This window comes from Ooceraea biroi, chromosome 2 (assembly GCF_003672135.1).
Source record: "Ooceraea biroi isolate clonal line C1 chromosome 2, Obir_v5.4, whole genome shotgun sequence".
Lineage (NCBI taxonomy): Eukaryota > Metazoa > Arthropoda > Insecta > Hymenoptera > Formicidae > Ooceraea > Ooceraea biroi.
In genome coordinates this window covers 3,375,622-3,399,338 of record NC_039507.1, presented here as the reverse complement: position 1 = coordinate 3,399,338, position 23,717 = coordinate 3,375,622, and the positions used below count along the sequence as shown (strand labels likewise).

Here is a 23,717-nt window from a genome sequence, read left to right as displayed (position 1 = left end):
ATGCATTGGTTTTATGATATTGTTTTAAATGCTTCTAAAACAGCGCTTTCGCTCCAAAGTACTTTGAAGAACAACGTACGTTTGTAGCGTTTTATAATTGTTTTTACGTTTTTTCATAAGACAAAGAATTTGATTTTCGTAGTCAGCTCTTTTACTGCTACGCTAGCACGGCGCATCTGATTGTCAGATCAATTCACTGGGATTAGGATTAGTGGTGCTGGAAGGACGCGCTTTACCCAGCCGCACTCGCAGTTGCGAGGAAAACGATCGGGAGATCTCCGGCGGTGGCAGAAAATGCCAGAGGCGTCGATGACGAACGTCGGAAGCCAGTCCGGATAGCTTCGCTATCGTTGCCCTGCTCTCCGTGGCAACGAGATAACGCCACGGCGGCGGTACAGAGTTTCCGACGATTCAAAAAATGTCCAATAAACACGGCATGACGCGGCCGCCGCGCCGTTTCGAGATGGGAAAAGTTTTGGGGACGCGCGGCATTGTTTGCGCCGCGCGTTGCAAGCAAGGGCGATGCGGAAATTCCGTGAGATCCGCGAGATCGCACTGGTCGTGTGCACAAGTGTGCACGTGTATGTATATGCACACGGGCCGCGCGACACGCCGCGGCGTTATCATAACCCAGTGACGCCAAATATTGATTTTGACACGTACACGTGACAGGACGTCGGACGCGTGGTGCACGTACGTGTACACGCGCGTCCGGCGTCCGCACCGTGTATGCATTCGGCGGCACGGGAACCGCTCGGACGCACGTCGAATTTAGCCGTACACAGACATACACAGATACACACGTGCGCACGTTGATCCATCGCGAGCCCTCGAGCTGCCACTTGCACGTATACCGGGTGTTAAAGGAAGCAATGTTACGCCGTTAGTGCGCCGGCTGGAGGGACGAATTTTCGCGAATTTTCGAGGTCTGCTGTCTGTACCGCGTAGATACGCGTAAACGATTTACAAGATGTAAAATCTATTGTAACACCGATACTTAAATATACCTAGATATTTGAAATATCTTGAAACAGGTATTTTAAAGCATCTAATTTCTCGGAGTCATTAAATATATCATATTTGAACACGTTGCGGTATTAGCAAATTAATATTGCAATATTCACAATTGGATCAAGTTGCACTAAATTTGATGAGGACTGTATTCATGCAATGATAGTAATCATGATAATAAGCCTAAATATAGTAATAATTAATTTATAACAGCGTATGTAGAATATTAATTACAAATGCCGATTATAGCCATGATCTTCCCTCTGACTTTGTGCGCGTACGAGTATTAACTACTTGATCTTACAGCGTTTTGAACATTGCCTTCAAGAGGAGCGACACAGTGATAGATTAATTAGCCCATTAAGAGATCATTGTGTAACGATGCGCTCTTTGAAAATTTATCATAATTCTGCGTCCGTATATACGTACCTACTACCGCCTAGTATTAAATGCACACTCGCGAGGTTCATGCGGACACGCATTGACAAGGCAAATTAACGTTGAAGCTCCTAATAATATCATCACGTCACGCTCCGATCTGTAATGTCCGTGTGAGTGCTGATTACACATTCCTCTTCTTTCTATTTTCGTTCTTAAAAATGAGGGCATTCCTAAAAATGCAATTCTTTCTTCTGATGATATTAGGTAAGATGATGTCCGGAAAGCAACAAATCGGTGAATGTAATAATATTCGGAAGAAGAAGAGACCGAGAGAAAGAGGAAATATCTACTAATAATTATTAATGATCCAATAATAACTTTCTAATTAATATCAATAAATGCTTAGGAGCATGCAAACAGCAAGAATAAATCTACAAACGCAACAGTTTATATATCACGTTTAATTACATCTTCTCCTTTCTTCTACTCGTTATCAGAAAGATGAAAATATTGTTGCTTAAATCGAGTGCTTAGAAACCGAAATGCATCGCTCATCAAGAAGTCATTGACGCTTGCATTTCGAGTCAATGTTTTCACAGTCGGTTAGTACGGTTGCATGTGCGCTGTGTAAAAGGAGGTCATGGTACAATCAAATAGCAATAATGATACGAGAACTATAAGTCCCACCATCCGATATTCTCAAAGAAGCCTGTTCAAGTTTGTCTGTGCAGTGGAGCCTCTTACCCTTATCCCACAATCGCTCAGGTCGCTATAACTCTTTTTAACGATACGACTAACTGATAAGAGCTTCATAATATACGCTCGAAAAAATATGGGTTTTTTGCAGTGTCCAACATAGTAAAACAGAAGATATGTTCTCTGTTCTGTGCTCTTTTAAGTATGCAATATCGCAATTGTTTATAATGAACATAGCATAAGAAACAATTGTGGTTCTTAAACCTATGTTCTGGAACTCTAATTTCCTATGTCTCTTATATCTCTCCGATACATATGTTCTAAGACTTCAATTGCTCAAAACAAGATTTTAATTGTTGTAACTATAATACATGCTTATTGTGATTAAAAGCTCATAGACAAAAACACTTTCTGTTTTGTTTTATTGAATACAGCGAAATACTTTTTTATGGAAGCAGTTTTTTCAAAACTTACTTTCTAAATTTTAGATTAATTATATCTTTTTATTCAATATGCAGTACAGGTATGTTCATAAATTTTAAAACTCTAAAAATTGCCAAGTAATTTATTCAAGATGTTTATTATTTTATGATGTTAGATACAACAATTAGTACATTTTTTCATGCTCTTCTAACATATATATTTAAAATCTTCAATTTTTCAATGCTTTTATCGTGCAGGTTACACAGACACTATGTAATAATCTATAATTGAACTCGTAACAATTATTTTTTTCTATCTTTCTCATTTTATTTAATATTTAATTAAATTAAAAACAAAAAAGGAAAGACAACTTATTACACTCTTTTACGCGCCAAGAATTATGTATACCTGTTTTAAACTTGAAACTGTGCTTGGAATTCTACATATACATACTGGCGACATCTGACGCGAGATAGTGAATACTAGACGAATGCAATATTCTGTATTATTGGCTAAGAGTAATAATATATTATCATTGAATAAGAATTGATCACATGAATTAGCAAATTCACTAATCATATATTAATTAATTTTAAAGTAAAATTAATATTATTTATACATAAAAGTTTTTTCGTTATTGCGCGATTCTTATGATTTATTATATCGACAATCGGATATGTAGAAAATGGTCTTACCATTAACAAATTTTATACCATCGGTAGAAAAGAGTATGCATTTTTGTCGATCGTAGTAATTGAAGAAAATTTTCTAAAAATTGTAAAAGAAAAAGGGAAAAAAAAGAGATTTTTAATATATTTCTTAGTTATGTATACTAAGTATTGAATCCGATAGTTTCGATTTTCAATTTAAATATTACAATTATAATTATAATAATAACAGAATTATTTCACCATCAGAATATGCCAATTTGATTGATACAAAATTATCAAACACAAATTAATTATTATATCCAATGTCTAATATTTAATGTAGAATTCGAAGATGTGCCATTCCAATTTGTCCATTTAAAAATAATCGGATCAATGAATATATGCAATATTACCTAGCAGCATGACTTATTTACATGCGGCGCCGGTTGCTTTAATACGTAACATAACCTAACTTACTTTAATGCTAACTAGAGCTCTAACCTATATTTCATTCCGTCCTCTGGCTACACCTGTTATATGAAGATAATTTTTGGCATCGCCGACAGAGGACGCGGCATGCTTCCAAACAATGCGAAAATGTCAATATTCTGAGACAAATCAGCAACTATAAATATCACCTTGCATCCTTATTAAAATGCTTCTGCATTTCGTGTAAAACGTAATCGACTTTTGCACTTAAAATTCTCAGTCGTGTAAATACAAGTCCAGGTGTGAACAGAAACCTTTTCATCTCTTCGAGACGTTGTTACCACTGTTCTAAATAACCGGAAGTGACGTGTATTGAGAGGGAAAGTAATATTTTCCTAGGAAAATATACGATTTTGTCATGTCAGGCTAGTCCTATTAAAATTCTCATAAACTGATCAGGCGCGAGCAACGTACGCGGTTGTTAGGCGTTGAACCGTCCGCCATTGCATTGTTACGGTCGCTGTAGCTAGGGAAGATGCCGCGTGGCCAGGTGCACATCCGCAAAGACTGGCACGGCCATGTTGAAATGTTCAAACGTCCGTGGCGGCATTACGTTGAGATACGTCATCGATAAATAATGTTCAGAAGCCGTAACGAGGAGACACGAATGTGCTCCTCGGGGGGATAAACGTTCACGTGTATGCGTTAGGAGTTAGAAAATACATTTACGAAGTTAAATCTCGCGGTGATACGTTCGATTCGTAAATGGATGCGCCGAGTCGAGTACAGTCAGCGCCGAAAATAATACTGAGACACAGGGCGAATGAGTCACACAGACCGCTTGGACGATAAAATTCGACAAGGCGCTTCATGAGAAAGCTTCTCGTCGTGCCAAACTGACACGATTATGTGACTGCAGTATCCTCGTACGACGCACCGTTTCGGAGTTATGGATCTCCGAAGTGCAGTTATCGCGGCGCGATTGTCGACGCTTCTGGTCGTTACTGTACCGCTAATACGCCGAAGGAGCCGAGTGGCCGTTTCTGCTGCTGCGGCCTGTTAAAATATCGCACTGATTGGTCGTGATTACGGGCAAAGAACGACTTTTCAACGCGCGAGGAATTTGCGGGATGCACGTACGTCGTATCAACGTGATGGTGCATCGAAACAATTGTCGTTTCATGCACGTACATACATGTATATATATTTTTCCCGAAAGATGCGTGGCGAACATCGTGAGCAGTATGATAGTTCGATAAAGATATTAATTAAACAAACCACAGACGTATAGGTGCGCGCGTATCCGGACGTTCGTGGGAGCGAGTGCAGCTGTTCCACGCATCGGCGTACGCATGCCGTCCTCACCTTCCTGAACGTTTCTTTTCGTTCTTTAATGATATCCCAGGAACACGTACTGATTGTCATATGACGCGACTAGCCGCTCGACGCTACGAAACTCCGTCCGAGTACGCTTGCCGTTGGTACAGTCGGCGACAGAAAGCCCGCACGGCCCGTGCCGTGGAATCGTGTGTCGAGCCGTTAAATCGCAATATTACGCCAGGGGCGTCATGAGAAACTTGTAGAGGGAAAAAAGTTGGCCCGATTTGGTGTATATTGTATCCGTCTTCAGGCCCGCGAAACAGAGTAATGACGAGTTACAGAATATCAAAGATACTATTTCCAGCAACAGCAGCGTGCAGCTACGAGCAGGGACTGTACTGTGGACGCCACCGGCAGCCACGAGCGGCCGCTTGAGGTACAGTCAGGCGTGAAAGTGCGCGGCCTGTGCTGCGCGAAAACGTCGAATTCGCCTATTCCGATCGCCGAATTACGCGTGGGGCGTCATGAGAAACTTGTCGGGCATAAAAAACTAACACGGTTTGGTGTATATAGTATTCGTCTTGGTGCGGCCGTTTCCGAGTTATTCGCGATCAAAGGAGCGTCCTGCGGGCGCGTATCGTGGCGCTGCTGGCAGGGCCTGTACCAACGGACGCTACGGGAGTCCGCAGCCGGCATAGGCTCAGTTGGCAGCAGTACGCACAACGAGTAGCATCTACTATGGCTGATATTTCAAAGGACGAGCTACGCAAGGAGATCACCGGTAAGTAGCGATATCGTGTGATATAGGCCATCCGGGCGACGGATTATTGCGGAACGGAGCTTCGCGCGGGCGATCGCACGCGTTCCGCGTCGCCGCAGCATCGGGAATACGGGCGAAATCGGGAGCTTTGCTCTTGCGACGTGACGACTTTAGCGCGCACGTATGTGCCCGAGTGGCGTGCCCCACGCCGGCCATTACAACCGCTAGCTCGCTGTATTTTGCTACCTACGTATCGGACGAACGACGGAACTAGGCGCGTAGCCGCCGCGTGCAATTCGCTCGTGATTTTTCGAGCAGTCACTTCGGTGTCCTGGCGAAAAGTCGGATTTTTTGTCGTTCGCTATAAAAAGATAGCTTTCTCGCCCCGTCCTTGCGGCGGGCCGTATGACGCGTCTCGAGTGTGTGGTGGCGCGCGCCTATCAGCCTCGTTCTCGTGTTCGTGCATCGTTCCCTCTCTCTCTTTCTCTCGCGATTTCTCTTTCTTCCCCTATCTACTTTTCTCTTTCTGCTTCGACATCGCGACGGCGTCACGACGGATTTTTGCGTTGTTGGAGATTAAAAAAAAGTGCATATCCCTGAACGGATCTCCTCCGCGAGAGATACGCTCCTCGTCGATCGGAACGACTGAGCGCGCGCGCGTTGCCTTTTCCCTCCTTTGCGCGCCTCTCGCGTAATGCCGATTGGATCGTCATTGGTTATAATCGCTACTACTGCTGCCACGGCCACCGTACTGCCGCTCTGCTGCGAGATATTTACCAATTTCCTATCTTTCCCCGCTCCGTGATGGCAAAGCGCAGTGTCTCTCGCCATTACATGACCGGGAGACTCGCCCATCGTGCATTACAAAGCGACGGTTGATAATTAACGTAAGCGCGCGCGCTGCTATCGCGCGCGCGTATTTTTTTCGGTGAGCGGTTTTCGGCTAGCGCCATGAATCGACCGAGCGCGCGCGCGCGGCCACCATTCTTCCCTCCATTTCGCTCTCTCTGTGTGCCACCTCGCTCTTTCTCTCTCGCCCTTGCACTCTCTTTCCTGTCCCTCGGTCTTCTTGCGCTTTTCGATCGTTTTCGGAATCAATGCGCCGAACGATCGACCGCAGCACGTGGAGAAAACTCCCTACGCATCTCGTTGTACGCGACGCATCGTCCCCTCGTCACGTACTTGCATAGATATCTTTTTGTTAGTCGCGCGCCGTGCCGATCGGCGACGACCGGCACGACGCGCGCCACAGTGCGGCCATTTGCGTTCGATATTCACTAGATCCCCCGACGCGGGAAACCATGTTATTCCAGCAAAGAACCCTGCACGTACACACGCTTAGATCTGGCGCCGAGTCTTCGCGCCTCGAACAAACGACATGGTTGACAGATTTTTTCTTTTAGCTTTAAATACAAATGTCTAATCTGTGGATATGAATTGAATATACGAAGATGAAATAAATGTGCATATTTTTTTGTTTGCACTTTAAGACATGTTTCCTTCCCTCCTTAATACTTTTACCATTTTTATGATAAAATTGAGAATTACTTGTATATTTAATGATAAAACTGTTTTCGAGATTCTGAAAGTAATAGAAGGTAGAAAATGTTCATATGTGATGAATATAATATTTTTTAGAGAAATGATGTGTGACAGTTTTGTGTAAATGATGTAAACAAAAATGATAAGATGTTTGGTACATGTTATTATAAATTGTAAATTTAATTTTTCTAATTTCTTCTATTTTTACATGGTTTTAAAATAATGAGATATGTAGATTCTGATATGCATGATATATGAATGTACAACGTGTTAATGATGTATCTATTAATTTTTTTTTAGCTATCCTCAAGGACGCCGATCTTACTACAATGTCAGCTAAGAAAGTGAGACAACAAATCGAGGAGAAACTTGATGTTGATCTCACAGAAAGGTAAATTAATGGATTAAAAATTTGATTATAAAAAATGTTAAATATAAGTATGTAAGAATTTGTTATAAAATAATTAACCTTTATTATATTCTAAAACAATATTCATAAAAAAAACTTTCTTTATCAACTTACAATGGATAATTTATCATGGGTGTAAAATTTCAATGATGTGCAGATCGTATTACTGCAACATAAGTAGTTCATCTGTCAGCGTAGCAAACATTTCTTATGTTATCTTATTGAGGTACGCGTTATCTTTTTTGAATTGAAAAGAAAAAGATTAAAACGGACATATATATAGGCACTTGTGCACTGTAACACCTTGTGCAGAAGAGAGTCTCGTGATGTCCAAGAGAAAATAAAGAGGGCCTCTGAGTGGAACTGAAGTAATACGTTCAAGTTACCGCCTCGTTCCTCCTCTGACATGCTATCTATTTATCTATTTATTATTTTATTGACTTTGATATAATCGTAACACGCTTACGAACTGCGTGTTCTTTACAGAAAAAAGGAAGTCGATGATTTAGTCATGGAGTGTCTTCAAGAGAAACAAGATGGAGGAAAGAAAAAGAAGAAGGCGGCCAGTGAAGAGTCGGAAGACGGCGAGGAGGAAGAGGAGGAAGGATCCGAGGAGGAGGAGGAGGAAGAGGAAAAGAAACCAGCCAAGCGAAATCCCACTAAAAAATCCTCCTCTAACAAACGCAAGAAGGGTTCATCCGATGATGAGGAAAGCGCTAGCGATGACGATGCCAGTGACGAAGAATATAGCCCAAAGAAACCTAAAGCTACTCCTAAAAAAAGTAAGCTGTTAATTTTTTTTGCGTTGCAGCAAAAGCATGTCAAATGTTAACACGTATTTTGCGTCTTGTAGGCAAGCCTGGCAAAAAGGGAAAAAAGAAGGGCAGCGACAGTGACAGTGATGAGGACTGGGGTAAAAATAAGAAAGCCCCGGGAAGCGCAGCAAAGAAGGGTGGCGGCGGCGGTGGCGGCGGCGGCGGCAAAGGTAAAGGTGGTGGTTACACGCGCGCTATCACACTATCTCCAGAACTCGCTGCGATTGTCGGCGCAGAACAAATGGCTCGGCATGAAGTCGTGAGGAAAGTATGGAGTATCGTTAAAGAAAGAAATCTTTATGTAAGTATCATACGTGATTATTTGCTTAAAGTTTTTTAACGTTTATATAACGCACTCTCCGCACTCTATCATTCTTATCGTGCCTTGTATGTACCATGTCCATTTTTTACTTAACGTATTAAAATGCCGTTAAAGGGCAGATATCTAATAATAATAATAATAATAATAATAATAATCTCAATAGAGTTAGCAAAAATAAAACGAAGATTTCTTTTGTAGGATCCTAAGAATAAGCAGTTCGCAATTTGCGACGAGGAATTAATGAAGGTATTCGGCGTGAAGCGTTTCAGAACTTTTGGTATGATGAAGTACCTCAAAAATCACTTTGTAGATTAAATCACCCCTCAATCCCGATCTCCGAGACAAGTTATATACATATATAACATATTCCAGGGTTGCGTGTCCTCTCGCGCACCTCTCCATCTTTCTCACACGATACATATATATATATATGATATGTATTACATATACATAAAACACAAATGTATTTCTTGCGACTTAAGACTTTAGATCATGTTTACACCATTCCGACGTGTTCTGCCGCCCATCGTAACAGTCTTGTCCCATCGGTTGTTGCGGTACTACATATTTAACCTGTAGGTATTACTAAGAATTAATATGAAACCCGATGTAAATGTCGGTAATAGCATTCGGATAATGTGTAACAATGTAATTGCACGAGTATTCTTTGGCTTTACTTAACGTTGGGACAATCGTTACCGTGGACGTACAGATGATTTCGAAATGTGAATGACATTACAGTGGCCAATAGTCAATAAGCTGGTTTCGAACCATCTTACTCAGAATAAATGTTATATCATTTGTATGGTCGTCAACTAGTATCTTACTCCCACCGCGATGACACGCGCTGCTACACAGCAATGGCATTCAAAAAGGCACGTAAATTTAAATTTGAAAGTAATTCTTTTGAGACGCGAGAAGCTCTATTTTATCCCGTGACACTTTAACACGTTATATTGGCGGCATATCTGCTTTCAGTACGTTCAAAGTGGAAATTAGAATTTATCTTTTTTTTTTTCTATGTTATTAACGATTTTAATGACTGTCCTATCGTAACACGAACGGCACGGTATTTCTATAGCCTTTTACGTTTTTCTTTTTTATATTACAACGATTGATTATCCATGAACAGTGGATGTAATAGAGTAACGAGTACTTTCGCTTCCGATAGAAAATGGAGAGAAAACGCGTTGATGTTTGAAAAAAACAATGCGGAAAAAATGAAGAGAGAAACTATGCGAAAAATCAACATCCTGTACCTCTTCTGTATAATAGCTACATCATACACTGAAAATTAAGCAAAGTTTAATTGTATTATCGTGTAATTACTAATTATTGTCGTAATATAGGTTTCTTGGTGTAAAAATTGAACTTAACGTTTAAGATTTAATGGTAAAACGATGTATTCACTGGAAGGTATGATATAAGCATATTGAAGTCACAGTTTGTGCAGCGATCACTGCGCGATATTAAAATGTAGGAAATGAAAATAGGCTCACGAAGTTGAGGTGCGGAAACTTAACACCGCATACGTCTCTCGGAGCTTCGATATATGTAAAATTTGTGTATTTTGAATATAAATTGAAGAAACGCTGGCCTAAGTCACGAGGAAAGCTACATGAAAAGGTATCACTGCAGTTTGCGATAACGAGAGCATTACACACGCAAAGAAAATATGCGCATAAAGTGATAAATTATAATGCCAGTTCGTTTTTTTAATGGAAGGAAAATGATTAAAAACTGTAATGTTCCGTGAAATGTATTTGGAAATGTCATTAAAAAGTATTGCTTTCATTTTTTTTTTAAATTGTGAGTTGCGTGTGATTTATTTTCATCGTTTCCTATGGCACCCTTTTCAACTATCGTCTACTAGTCAATCTTTTAACGTTATTTTCTAATCGTTACCGTGCACTCGATTGATTAATTGCACTATAAATATATGTGATTTTCTAATTACAATTTCGTAAACTCACTCTGATCAATATTTCGTGCCATCGTTAGAACATTAACGTACACAAGATCATGCGATTGTTTAATGTGTTCAATGACAGAGTCATTGTAGTACAGAGTAGTTGAACTAAAATTTACGAGTGTCCAAGTTCATCTTCCACGAATGATACAACGTGCTGACAGTCATCCCTCCTCCCTCGCAGCCCAAATATGAATGTCTTGAGACTCTTTGTGTTTGTACAGTTATCTCGCCTGGTTTGAACTTCCTTATCCTGAGGCGGAGCCGCTTGCACGTAAACACCATATCGAAAGTGTGAGTTGAACGTCTGCGTGCTACGCGTAGCGCACCGAGTTATGCATGCCTGAGAAATTATCACGCGTGCGAGATCAAACAAGATATTTTCTATCTGCGAAACTTGGATAAGACAAACGCGGAGGGTGTACAACTTTGTGCATATATATGCTCCGCATGTTCAATGTAGTATACAACGCAATATATGATCTTGTAAGAGAACATCAAAATGTTAAAAGTCACACGGATACATTAAAAAATGTGAATTTCTTAAAACTATTACCACATTCAGTCGAGAACGTTCAGATTATGTACAAATATACTTTATCCTTCCAATATTTCTAAATCTCGTGACGGTAAAGTTCGACTCACCAAACGCAACGCCCTTCGCTTCAATTCCCACACGCTGGACGTGTAATCTTTATCAACATAAGGCGGAAGTATATGCACGTCCGTTTGAACTTTCTGATTGTGGCGAATCTTTAGCTGCAATCCTTGCTCCGTTAGCCTGGAAGAATTCTTTTTGCTCACTTATAATTCATCGCGATTAAAAGAAAGAAATAAATACTCGACTCACTCTTCTTGACTTTGCATGGCTTCAATTTCCTTCTGTATTTGAAATAGGTGCACATATTCTGGATGATTGCGGACGAAATCCAACGCTTCGTAAACGTACCTGTTAACACAATCGATGTTGAAGTGTTGTACAAATTATTTTTACCTCCATAGAATTACCTGTCGGGATTTTCTCCAAACTTGGCAGCTGCTCGGGGCGATTTGAAGACGTAATATTTTCCTCGCCATTTGGCTACACCGTTGTTCGGATTTCCTGGTATCAGAGCTCCCCTGCCCGTGGCAAATGTCCACGCACAGAATCCTAAAAACTGATTATCTGTTTGTCAATTGCCCCGTTCGAAAATTTATTTAATACAGTTTTTCAAATAAAACTGCATGAATCTTTGAACAAAAATATTATGAAAGTGCGTAAATGAAAATCTACTACTACTTACCTCTAAATTAATCTTCTCGAAATCCTTGATGACGTTTGGATAATATATTGAGCATTCCCCACATTCAGCTACAAATAAAAAAATATATATATAAGTGTATCTGTATAATTAAAATAAAATTGATGTGAATTTAACATTTATCTTAATAATTATTCATTTTTTAAATAATTTATAAATACTTATTAGATCGCCCATAGAACGTTCAAGTCTTTCAGCATCGGTTAGAATGTCCATATCCTTGGCTACTTCGTCCAACTTTTCTTGATCGTAAGCGTTCAAAGTCTGCAACGTGATTCATCTTGGATATATACACCGAGAACGTGTTGAGATTGATATCGATTGAATGAATATGCATTGATACCTTATTGCTTAGATTCTGCAATTCCCACAAGAAATTGTTTACGCTGCTCAAAATAATCACCTCATCTTGCAAACCCATCCATATATCCGCTAGATCAATAAATTGTGGCTGATAGACAGAGTATACATTACTTATTGTGATTATTATTGTACATATCTTTTTTGCGAAGAGCTCGATAATAACATCTTAATGAACACAGATTTACTATAATTATATCTTTATAAAAATATCGATGGAACAAATATATTCCGCAAAACTACATTTTGCATCATGCAAAAATTTTACTGACAGATTAGAATTCCTACAAGATAACATTTATATATGAGATAGTAAAACCGAAGCAAAAAAAAGGTAGAAGAAGAATTCTAAAGATAGCTATTGCAACTTTGCAAGATACATGTTTCATCGGAATATTAATGAAATAATTATTATTGGTAAGAAAATAATTTTACGTAAACTTGTGCAGTAGGAACAGCGGTCCTATATCGAACAGTATCGTGCAACTTGTGGAGTCGACCTCGGAGACGTTCCATCAAGCTTTTTACTGCGTTTTCGCTGCATTCCACATCATTCAGCAGCTTCCTATAACGAGATTATAAATTATTGTAGAAATCACGTCGATTATTTACTAAGCTTTACACATATCCTACTTTAAAACAAACCTGATATAAATCTCTTGTTGACGGTTAGTCGCTAACATCTCCAAGGCCCACTCGAGTTTTTCATCCGCATCAATTGCTTCTTCATTCAAAGCGTGATAGGCGACATTTGAACCGTCGAGCGATGTAATCGCGTTTTCCACGAACGCTGTGAGCTTGTATACTCTGGCCATCAGCGGCTCCAGCAATTCCAGAATGGAAGTGCGGGTCTTCGTTAGAGCTTCTTGCAGGATGCTCGGTACTTGAAAGCAATTATCGTAGCAATTAACCAGTCGCATTGTCGTTTGAGTGCAAAGCTTTCCCTCTTGATGGGATTAGCGATTATCGTGCTCTTACAATCGTCAATCCCTTCGCCGCCACGTTGGCAGTCTCTGTTAAATAGACGGATTCCTGCAACTATGCACATCAGCTCCATTAGCTGCTCCTCCTTTGCTCGCCTTGGCAATGTCACGTAATGAGTTAACTCGGAAGCTTGAAAGACGCTCTGTAACGCTATCGAAACTTCTCTGAAAATCAATTTTAATGATTTTTTAATGACATTTTTCACATTGAAAATCTTGTAAGAATTTTGACAACGGTGCAGAGCAACTGTACAAAAGTTGAAATAACAAGCGAAAAAATAGGAATTTAATGATGAAAATAGTGGTGAATTTTTTTATTTGATTTTAATCTAATATTTGTTGGGTTTTGTGAAAGCGATAAGTACCTTAAAACTGAAGGGACTGTAGGACTTCCCAGGCCGCTTAAAAGTATTATCACTGCTAATATTTTCTGATACAACTTTTCTGTGTCCTTTTTACTTTGCAATTCATTAGCTTCGCAAATTTCAGCGACCAAGGGCCCGGTTTTTTTATGCAATCGTAATCGATGCCTTTTGACAGTTTCATCTGAAATGTAAAATTCTAATTATTGGCACATGTGAAATAATGTATGTAATATCCGTTTACCTCTTTCATGATAATGCTTTGCGAAGTACAATTGACTTTTCAAAGTTACCAGACTGGGTCTACTTTGATCGCACAGTTTCTTTGTTATGGTTTCAATTATTCTCATATTGTTCTCCTCATCGGGTTGTTTTATTCGATACATTGGATTTAATTGATACAGATCAAGCTGGAATTATTTTATAAAAATTATTACGTGGATTGTTAACTTCGGCAAAGTGTATCTGAATTATATATTGCTTATACCAAAAACGAGGCCAAATCCTTAGTTACTTGTATCTCTTTTACTTTACATTCATTTACGATTCTTCTCGTCATTTCTTTCTGCACGTCTTCCATCATAAAAGTTAACAAGATTCCTCTTGAATGGTTCACGAATGTTTACCTGCTGCAGTTGTGGACTCAAACAAGATTATTTACCCACAGAGTTTGATCAATACTTGCATAGAAACAATACAACGTATATATCACTACTAATATTTGAACACTCCCCTAAGTTTTTTAAATATTTATTATTACGATATGAGAACAATAAATATATGACCTCGTGCATATTAAACATTGACGCAAGAATATCGTATCGATTAATATTTATTGCTTACTTCACGCACCAAAGTACACAAACTTCGATGAACAAAAGATTTATGATTTTTCCACATTTCTTTGTCATCATTAATTTATTTATCGTTAAATGCCGTTTTATTTATAACAGATAAACATAATAATACACTTCTCACAGAAGAATAAAAGCATAATACGGATTACAGCATTTAGAAAATTTAGACTAAAATTAATTAACAATTTCCGTTGCGACTGTTGATCGTGCAAACAGGATTTTTCCTCTTTGAGGAATCTCAAATCGCGAAGGAAGCATGTAATCAGCGATTAAATCGCTTCGATTCCGCGCGCGCGTTTGAATCCCGCGTTCGTGCGCGCTCGGCCATTTCCGCCGTCGTGCTTGTATCGAGAGTGAGGGGAAGATCAGGAAAATTCAGAGGTGTCGCAACGGTCTGCGCACGACGCGATGCCAGTAGGGCTGGGTGGTCGGTAACGGGAGTGTGGTGTATGTGCGCGCGAGCGATAGACGCAAGTAGTCAACGTGCGGAAGGAGCGTGCGTGCCACGAGAGAAGCGTGGCCGTTGTCATGACATTCGCGTGAGTCGCGGCCAGCGAGCGCGCGTCCAAGCAGCAGCCCGAGCCGTGCGCGAATTTAGGGAACATGGCGCGCGGCGATTCTCGGCGCGCGGATCCGCGACGCCTCGTCGCCGTCGCCCGCGGTGCGACGATGCGGTGCAGACTGGTGTTGGTTGCCCTTTCGGTGCTGCTGCTGGCGATCGTCGTCCCCGCCGCACACGCCGAGAGTCAAGGTGAGTCATATCATGAACTGTCATTAAACCGTAAACGTTGCGCGCGTGTCTCACTGTGCGCGCCTGTCACCAATTCTTTTTTCGGATTCACATATGACTACTCCGAAGGATTCAACCTGTCAGTTGTTGTCCCACGTTGCGCAGTAGCAGCCCGCGTTCGCGCTGCCTGTCACCTGTTTTTTAACTATCTTTCTGACTTTTTGGAGCTGTTGTATCTTATTGGTACCCGAAATTTTCTACTATATTATAAACTTCGGAGCGAATATCGTCGATAAGAATGCTGCACGAGAATGAAAACGGCACAGGACTGAAATTAGCCACTGCGCGATCGCGCGCGCTTGCATCTTTTCAAGGTTATACGATCGACCTCGCGGCTTATTTACGTTTTATTCATTTTACAAAGTTGTCATTGCTTTCTCTTGTTTATCAAATGCATTTATCATGAACAATCAACAAAAGTTATGTTGCTTTATACTGTAGCGCGGATATCTATATAAGTATCATCAAACATCAATAATGTTCGTCATCAATGATCAAAACATCGTAATAAACAAAGAATTATTTTAATGTGGAAAATTGAATGATAAGCAAAATACGTTTGCCAGGAGGGAATTATTTGCAAAGCGACTAAAATAAAGGCTACATATTTAATTTAACGATAGACAGCTGTATTAATTCAGTACTGCATTGAAATTATATACTGCATAACATATATAATGTTTAATTAGTCCGCACATTCATGTATTTGGCAATGTTTATTTATAATTTCTTTATTTACTGCCAGCGTTCTGTTATTTTTAACATATTTTCAAATATTTTCATTATTATGCAGAAAACGGCAGATGAAGAAAACAATAGAATCGAAGCAATCATAAAATTAGTCAGTTCTGACATGCCTTGCAAAATTGATTTTGTTGTTAAATTCCGTCCCGAAGATCATGATGTGACGATGTGACATTCACTATTCGCTAGAAGGACGCAGTGAATCACAAATTTTTTTGTCGGTTGTTTTTCCAAGATGTAAACGTGATTATGCAAATTATTGTACCGCGTTGTATTTTGATGACTTATCCATTGTAAATAAGATTAGAATCAATAACATGCGTAGAATTCTTGTAAATATTTTACATACTTCTCAATGAATCAGTGTGTAGTATTTCTGAATGAATTAACGTAACTATGAACTATGATAGGCTCTGTACTGAGTGGCTCTGGCATCAATCAATTGGATTGGCCGCGACTAAGTGAACAAATTTTGCAATTCTTAAAAGTAGAAATCATGATTGGAAGATTCAAGTACGCTTTAATAAATTTAGCTGGAATCACTTGAGCAGATTCATTATATGATCGAACGACTGTCGTTTTTTCGTCGTTCTTTTAATTTTCAATCGCGACCTACCGGTAATCGTCAGAAATTAGCTTGTATCTCTCTATTAACGTTGAATAGTATTTAATCTACAGTATATCTCTTTTCGATAACGATAGTTATTAACTGATAAAACTTTGCGATTGGTATCCATTACACCGTTCCGAGCTAGTATAAATAATCTCCCTTATATATACAAAAAAAGTGGAAATCCCTTCAGCGAGAGTGGAGGTATCCTGACAAAGGAAGCCGTGGAATTTATTCCATTGTTGGACCCACGCGGGTGCGAGGAGGATCGCCAGTTCGTCAATGCAGTCGATAAAAATTTATGGGTGTATGCTGAATGTAAATGCGACGGCGACGCGGAGCTGCGCGAACGATTTATGAGGATTTACATTACGATTTATTTATTCTTTCCGGTTATGCGAGCTCCGCACGGATATCCAAGCTGGATGTCCAAAAACGGCTGGATTTAGCTCGTCCGTTTTAATTCGATCCTCCAATGCAAAGTCACACACAAAGTTTCCTTGTATCTTAAACCTTAGCCTGTCGCCCCTGTGTACGTATCGCGTGATCTTAAGAAATGAAACAAGTTCTCTTAAAGTTTACTGTTAAAGAGAAAACATTGCAAAAGATGCGAATGTACAAAATTGTGATAGGCTGCGACGTACTTGTACGTACTACGAATTGCGTATCATCGGCATAAATCTCCGGAATAGCTAAATCCACCAAGCTCTCGTACAAGCGCGCATTGCACTCACAGTTGCATGAAAAAGCCGCCAGCTGCAAATGAGTAATGTCAGAGTGCTCGCGTGATATGTAACGTGGTGGGAAAATGGTTAATCGCATTCGCGCGGCGGTGGAATAGAGACGTCGAATCTTTATGTCTGCGATGCATATATTTTGTTTCCTCACAGGAGTGAATCCCTCGATCGTACATTATTTCTCTGCTTCAATCCGTGAATCTGACTGTACGTTCTTCGGTTGCAAATCATTTCTCAGTGACAAGCAGTTAGGGTCGAATTATCGTTGAGTTGTCGAAATGTTTTCTCAGATTATCGTTACTAATCGATTCTCCTTGTTCTTTTATGTAGGACGATTTCACACGCGTGTTGTGAAAACTTCCTAGATTTGCTTAGCTTAGAATCAATGAAGAGGGAAGTAGGTGCTCTCAAACTTATTTTACAAAACACGTTGTTTGTGCAAAAGTTATAACGGTACATTGACTTAATAATCTACCACTACTCGTGTCATGAACTCGCGTTCAAGTCTTGCCAACGCTCGTTATTTTCTCGTCCTTCTCGGAATGCTCGTCAGCCCGTGAAGGTACCAACAAAAAGACCTTGAGGCTGCTGCTTGGTACTTGAGCGTACCGAGAGCTACAGATTTCATCTAACGACTACCTTTCGCCATTCGATGATTTCTTACTGTGTCTTCAACCCTTCAGTAGTCGAGCACTATATATTCATCATCAAATTTGTGAATTATAATTAACATCCTTATCAAAGTATAAATTTTTTGGAATTTTATCATTTACATTTATAACATCTCTTGTTTCATATTTCAACGAAAGTACACTGTGTTTTAACCGCGCTTTTTTCTGCTTTTTTCCTTGACATCCATTTGAAAATTCAGTTTCGCGGTTTTCAACATAGTTTCATGGACTGTGACACTTAGAGTAGGAATCCGCCCGTGTCGACTAGCCTGAAACGCTTTGCATTTCCGGTCTCGACCCAAGAAAGCGAATCATCGCTAGTTGAGTCACCACTATTGAGTCGAACGTCACATTGCACACTCAGAGCGAGAGGATCGCTGTTAATCGATGATTAACGTGACCCTCTCGACAACGCTGATGTACCCGAGAGTACTCCTCCGCGGTTTGGCGTATCGTTCATTAAGCGTCCGCTCGTAATGATTAGTGGCGTCTAACGGAGAACGTCGATTTACGGTAACTTCCGTTTATTCTTCGCTTCGTGGAAGTACGAATCAATGATATTGCCCTGTTTGTAACAATTCTGTAGCACGAAGAAGAAAATATATAAATATTGACAGTTTAATTTTTACTGTGAAGTATCATCAATAAATTTCGGACAGTTTTATTTAGCGGAAAGGACTGATGAAAAATTTACAGCTTTTTCGTTTTTAGCATGTAACAAAAACTCGACATGAAATACATTGTTAGTATGTATTATGTTAACAGAAAATATCTTTTTCGCGATGAAAACTCTGCATATAAAGTTATAAGTCCATTTAATTGTGACATTAAATAATTAATTTCTTATGTTTGATACAGATCTTTTTTTATATATATAACCATTTTATTTAAAAAATATTTTTACACAAGTAAAAGAATATGGATAATACATTTTTCACAAATGCAAATGGCTGTATTTTAATTATAACATCGCGAATTCTCACATTATAACTCAGTTTGGTGAAATTCTGTTGCAAGTAATATAATATTTATATATAAAACACTAGAATTTTATAATTGAAATTTGATATTTAATATAAAAGAAAACAAAATTAAAAAAATAGTTTATTTGTTTTTTATTTGTAACTATTTGTACTGTTCCTTGTTTCGTTTGTATTTCAAAAGATAAAATATATAAAATAGTTCAAAATATCCATTAATATTTTCGTATTTATATCTTATTAGTATTATTTGAAAAGAATTGTTGGCTTTTGTTTATTTACTTTATCTCTCAAAGGTTTGAAGTTATAGCATTTTTTAAATCCATTAAAGTAGTACGTAAAATCCTTTTTATATAAATATTCATTAATCCGTAGCGAATTTATATAATAAAACTTACGCATAGATAACATATGTGTGAGATTAATACCTCACTGAATATCTCAATATTATATTTTTTCTACATCAACATCGTACTTCAATATAAACCTAGATATAAACCATTTTAAAGTTTCTTTACAAACCTCGTAATAAATTTTCATGTGTCTCCTATTTGACCGCGTATTGACCCACGTATCGTCCTATGTACCACGCAAGCGAAAGAAATTAATTACTCCCGCGCGGTTTCATCGAGTGGAAGCAATCGGAAGGGCATATTAATATTTTCGTTTTCCGTGTCATGCTCGTGCGTCGAGGGAGAATGAGGAAAGAAAGAGAGCGCAAGAGAATTTTCCGGTCTCACGCGGATGTCAAGCTGAGGGGGAAATCGATCGGAAAATTTGCACAGTCGGCCGGAACAGCGTATCTCGGAGGTCGAAGAACCTCGTTTCATGGAAAAATCGAAAAATCTCGCCCACTCGATTGAACCTTCGCGCTCTTCGCCGTGATAGCTGCGACACTCGTAGTAAGTAGCTGTAGATGAAAACTGGCGTTTGACGCGACGTAGCATTGAAGCTACTCGTTAAATCTTCAACGTCGTCCCATTTACCTACTTCACAATAATTCCGCATAAAATCAACGGCTGGTATTAGCCGGCCGTAACAACGCCAACCGGTCCATAAAGACTTTATTGCGAGAGCGCGGTGCACTCCTCGCTTTCCGCGCGAACGAATGAACGACGGACTCGAATTGCATTTCAGGCGCGATCTTTTTCTACCTTGGTTCATTACACGATGCGACCTGGTTCCGCGACCCTGCATCAGCATCTCGAGATAGCCGTGCGCATCCGCCATCATTATTTCGCAATTGTGTTAGCTTTATGTTGCTTCAACGATCGCCGCGTTCGTACGCTGTGAGCGTCGCGATTAAAGCGAGGCGCGATTAAAGGTTTATTAAAGAAACAAAATATTTCGAACATTCTCTTCCGCTGCGGCTCGAGGCGCGCTGAAGTACGTCTCTCCTCAGTACGTCCATTATCATCCGTACATTTTTCTTTACGTCGCCTTTTCTGGACAGATGTTCATTTGCCGGAGCTATAAACGCGCGAATCGTACGGACAGCTAACTGTACTCACAGCGTTAACAGACCAGCCCGTTATATCGCCGGTTTGCCGTTCACGATATACGCTTGCACGACGTTGTCTATTATTATGATGCTGTAAATACAAGTTGACATATTTACAGGTTTTACACATACAACCGTAAACTGATGATTTTTGAGACAGTTCGCAGAATAGCGCATTGTATGGCATTAACTGTCAAAAATGTCAAAATACATTTTACCTATTATTGCTGATTAAGTGTCGCATATGTTGTCGTTGATAGGTTTACGTTTGACGCTTTCAAATTTTCTTTAATTGTGCGCGGGCTCGCGTTGCCCAAACAGATCGTTTAAGCTTGGAAAGCTGGGAAGTTTTGAAAACGGCTTGATGAATCATCCATACCAATGTGCCCGGATCATTAGTCGAGAATTACTCTACTTTCTAGAATCCTCTTTCTGCGACCCGGTCATTTAGGTGACTCTCCTGCATAAATAATGCCATTAATAATCAATTCGCTGATGTACATGTAATTTCGATAGCAATTAAACAACCGTAAATATGCCAAATTTATTGTTCGTGCATGCTGGCTGCGCGACGCCACAGGATGCATTTGTAGAGATGACGGTGAGCTTGATGGAGTAATAACAGTTTATGGGCCTGTGTGGAGGGCTCACATGCATTCGCTACACTTTCATTACCATTTTCGATTTACGGCCGATCGTATAAATAATTTGCTCGATATCTCGTATGGCGCGATAAGCATTCGAAGATAAATTGTGCTTGCCGGTGACCTAACGCGTTCCGCATTACGTGTCATGAATGTAACATTACATTGTTGACTATGGGCTATCCGTTATCATGGTTGAATTTACGATTTTCATCCGTAAAGAGCTATATTTTGTCAAAAATGAGACACATTTACACATGAGAATATTAATATCTGAATATTAATAACGGCAACATAATTAAACTGTCATAATGACAGTTTAATTAACTACAAGAAAAGAGGGATGTATGGATAGCAAATATATATCATGATTCTTGATGATATAATTTGTACGAATATTCTGCAACAAATGTTATAACAAATATCAAAATTCTATAGCAGACAACCTAAGTTAATATCGATATTTTATAATAGAATTAATTAAAATGTAAAAATGTAAAAACGAATTATGTGAATATGAATATGAAAATGTCAAACTAATTAACGGACAGTGATAAGGAATATTTTCTAATCTTATAATCTATGAACGTTTGTTTCTAGTAATGCGACCTGTTTATCAATGCTTATTCACGATTCAACGGATTCACATCCGAATCTATATTCGCAACACATCCATATTATTAGATCGTTCTATGATTACAGGTGCTTTAATTAATGCAAGCAGTCTCAATAAATATTATCGCAGTTACATTAGCAAGTGATCCAGGTCGTTGGTAGGATTTCGTCGACACGGATAATGCCTCCGTTATTAATTATCCTAATTCTGGCTCCATGTTCTTCAGATAAATGCTATTGTATATAGGTTTGATATGAAATGCTCCAAATTGTCTAATCATGAACGTAACTGAATATATGAAACATTTAATCGTTTACTTTATAACATCGTACATATGTATCGTAATATTTTATTAACTCTTAACTCATGTATTACGTTCCGATCTGGAATCGAGAGGAACTTTATTCGAATCCGGTAAAGTTCGTCGTCGAATCATGTAACTGAAATAAAATATCCAGATTCTTCATTGAAATAAAAACGCAGAGTTAAACGTGTCATAAAAAGCACGGTTTTGGAAAATCTATTTGCTCGGTGCATACATCAAGTTTTACAATTTCTATCAAATTAAAAAAAATAAAATATATGGATGTCGTGTCAATGTAGAATCCTATATTTTTACATTTAGACTTATTGTATTCCGTGATGCTCGCACTTCACTACTTTTTAGTCAAACTTTTTCGTGTATCCATTTTTTAAATTAAATGTTTCGTAACATAATAACATCCAAGAGAAAGGAATAATCACAAATTTTTCATGATAAAAAAAAATTGCACGATACATCGTTTTTGATCTTTGTGGATCGATACATGAGACTTTGCAGCTTGCAGTATTCAGACTTTCTTCTGCGGATTGCGAGAAAAATTTATCGTTTTTGCTTTCATTCTGCCGCTCAATTGAACGTGCTCACTGAGCGATGATGCAGCTGCCGGGAAAGGCAATGAAACCTCACCCGCTTTACCTTTCTTCTTGTATCGGCGTCAAAACGTCCCATCGAGTTGCCGGGTGCGTCCGGAAGGATAGAAAAGAGCGCTGCTGCACGCGAAAAACGGCCAGGCATTGAAACACGCTTGAACAAAGAACAAATAAAGCGAAACGTGCGCGAGAGAGACTTGATCATTCATCTTGGTAAAGAGATCATGAAAATGCTATAACCTTTTTCGGAACGGACAATCAGACATAGCTACAGAAATTGCAGGAAACACTATTAGTATCAGTGAAACTCAATTAGACATCTTTAATTATAAAGTCGCGAATAGAAGTGAAAAGCGTAGCTTTAATTGGCTTAAATAAAAATGCAAGAGTACAGCAAGTCGGGTTTGAATCGAAATTTGTCGAGGATGGAATCGTGACATTGTCTATGCGGGAAAAAAGGTAAAAGGAAGAGGGAAAATAAAGATACCATCGGAGAATAAAACTTTCAATAATTATGGTCCCGAATATAGTAGATTCTCCGGAAAAGCTTTACGCGCAATAAGTATTTAATTGCAGCATTACTTTCGCTCGCTCGCTTTTCTCGTTTCTCGTAGAAGTTAGTTCTTCATTAGCAATCGAGAAATATTAGCGATCAGATGGTAAGATAATCTCTCAAGGCTGCGTGGATGAACATTCTTTCGGAGAGAATGGCTCGGAAAGGATTGGGGTTTATCAAGGCGCAGCGTCTCGATAACTTACCAGAAAGTCTATTGTTGAATAATGACTTAATCGGTCGATAATGGTGAAGAGCGCTGCTCCGTCACTCACGGGATGAGCAAGCGAACAAAAGAGTTTCTTGCTGCGGGCAGCCAGACGGACGTTGACGCGGCACGTTCACTGCAAGAAAGCTTGCGTGTCGGCG

At 39.3% G+C, this 23,717-nt stretch overlaps 3 protein-coding genes across 4 annotated transcripts in view; 2 read left to right on the top strand and 1 right to left on the bottom strand.

Moving 5' to 3' along the window:
* The first annotated feature begins 5,547 nt into the window (after nt 1-5,547).
* On the top strand, nt 5,548-10,562 carry LOC105281753 (upstream activation factor subunit spp27). Its single transcript, XM_011343192.3, has 5 exons — nt 5,548-5,691; nt 7,513-7,603; nt 8,108-8,403; nt 8,475-8,737; nt 8,957-10,562. Exons 1-5 carry the CDS (start codon nt 5,649-5,651, stop codon nt 9,071-9,073), a joined length of 810 nt encoding a protein of 269 aa, XP_011341494.1. The 5' UTR covers nt 5,548-5,648; the 3' UTR covers nt 9,074-10,562.
* Nucleotides 9,778-14,886, bottom strand: LOC105281752 (cilia- and flagella-associated protein 206). 2 transcript variants are annotated; one of them, XM_026975238.1, is made up of 14 exons: nt 14,577-14,886; nt 14,221-14,413; nt 13,978-14,143; nt 13,737-13,917; nt 13,367-13,536; nt 13,034-13,271; nt 12,824-12,953; nt 12,372-12,479; nt 12,190-12,292; nt 12,011-12,078; nt 11,736-11,884; nt 11,578-11,676; nt 11,373-11,508; nt 9,778-11,070 (listed from the first exon to the last, which is right to left on the bottom strand). In XM_026975238.1, exons 2-14 carry the CDS (start codon nt 14,314-14,316, stop codon nt 10,843-10,845), a joined length of 1,872 nt encoding a protein of 623 aa, XP_026831039.1. In that variant the 5' UTR covers nt 14,317-14,413; nt 14,577-14,886; the 3' UTR covers nt 9,778-10,842. The 2 variants fall into 2 exon arrangements, with proteins under 2 accessions (XP_026831039.1, XP_011341492.1); XM_011343190.3 differs by lacking the exon at nt 14,577-14,886 and having other exon boundaries at nt 14,221-14,449.
* Nucleotides 14,887-15,005: 119 nt separating this feature from the next.
* The window catches only part of LOC105281751, a 78,648-nt gene continuing 69,936 nt past the window's right edge, over nt 15,006-23,717 (top strand). Inside the window, exon 1 of the mRNA XM_011343189.2 lies at nt 15,006-15,341. Within this exon, the coding sequence (XP_011341491.2) occupies nt 15,194-15,341 (148 nt within the window). The 5' untranslated portion in view covers nt 15,006-15,193. The remainder of the gene's footprint in view (nt 15,342-23,717) is intronic.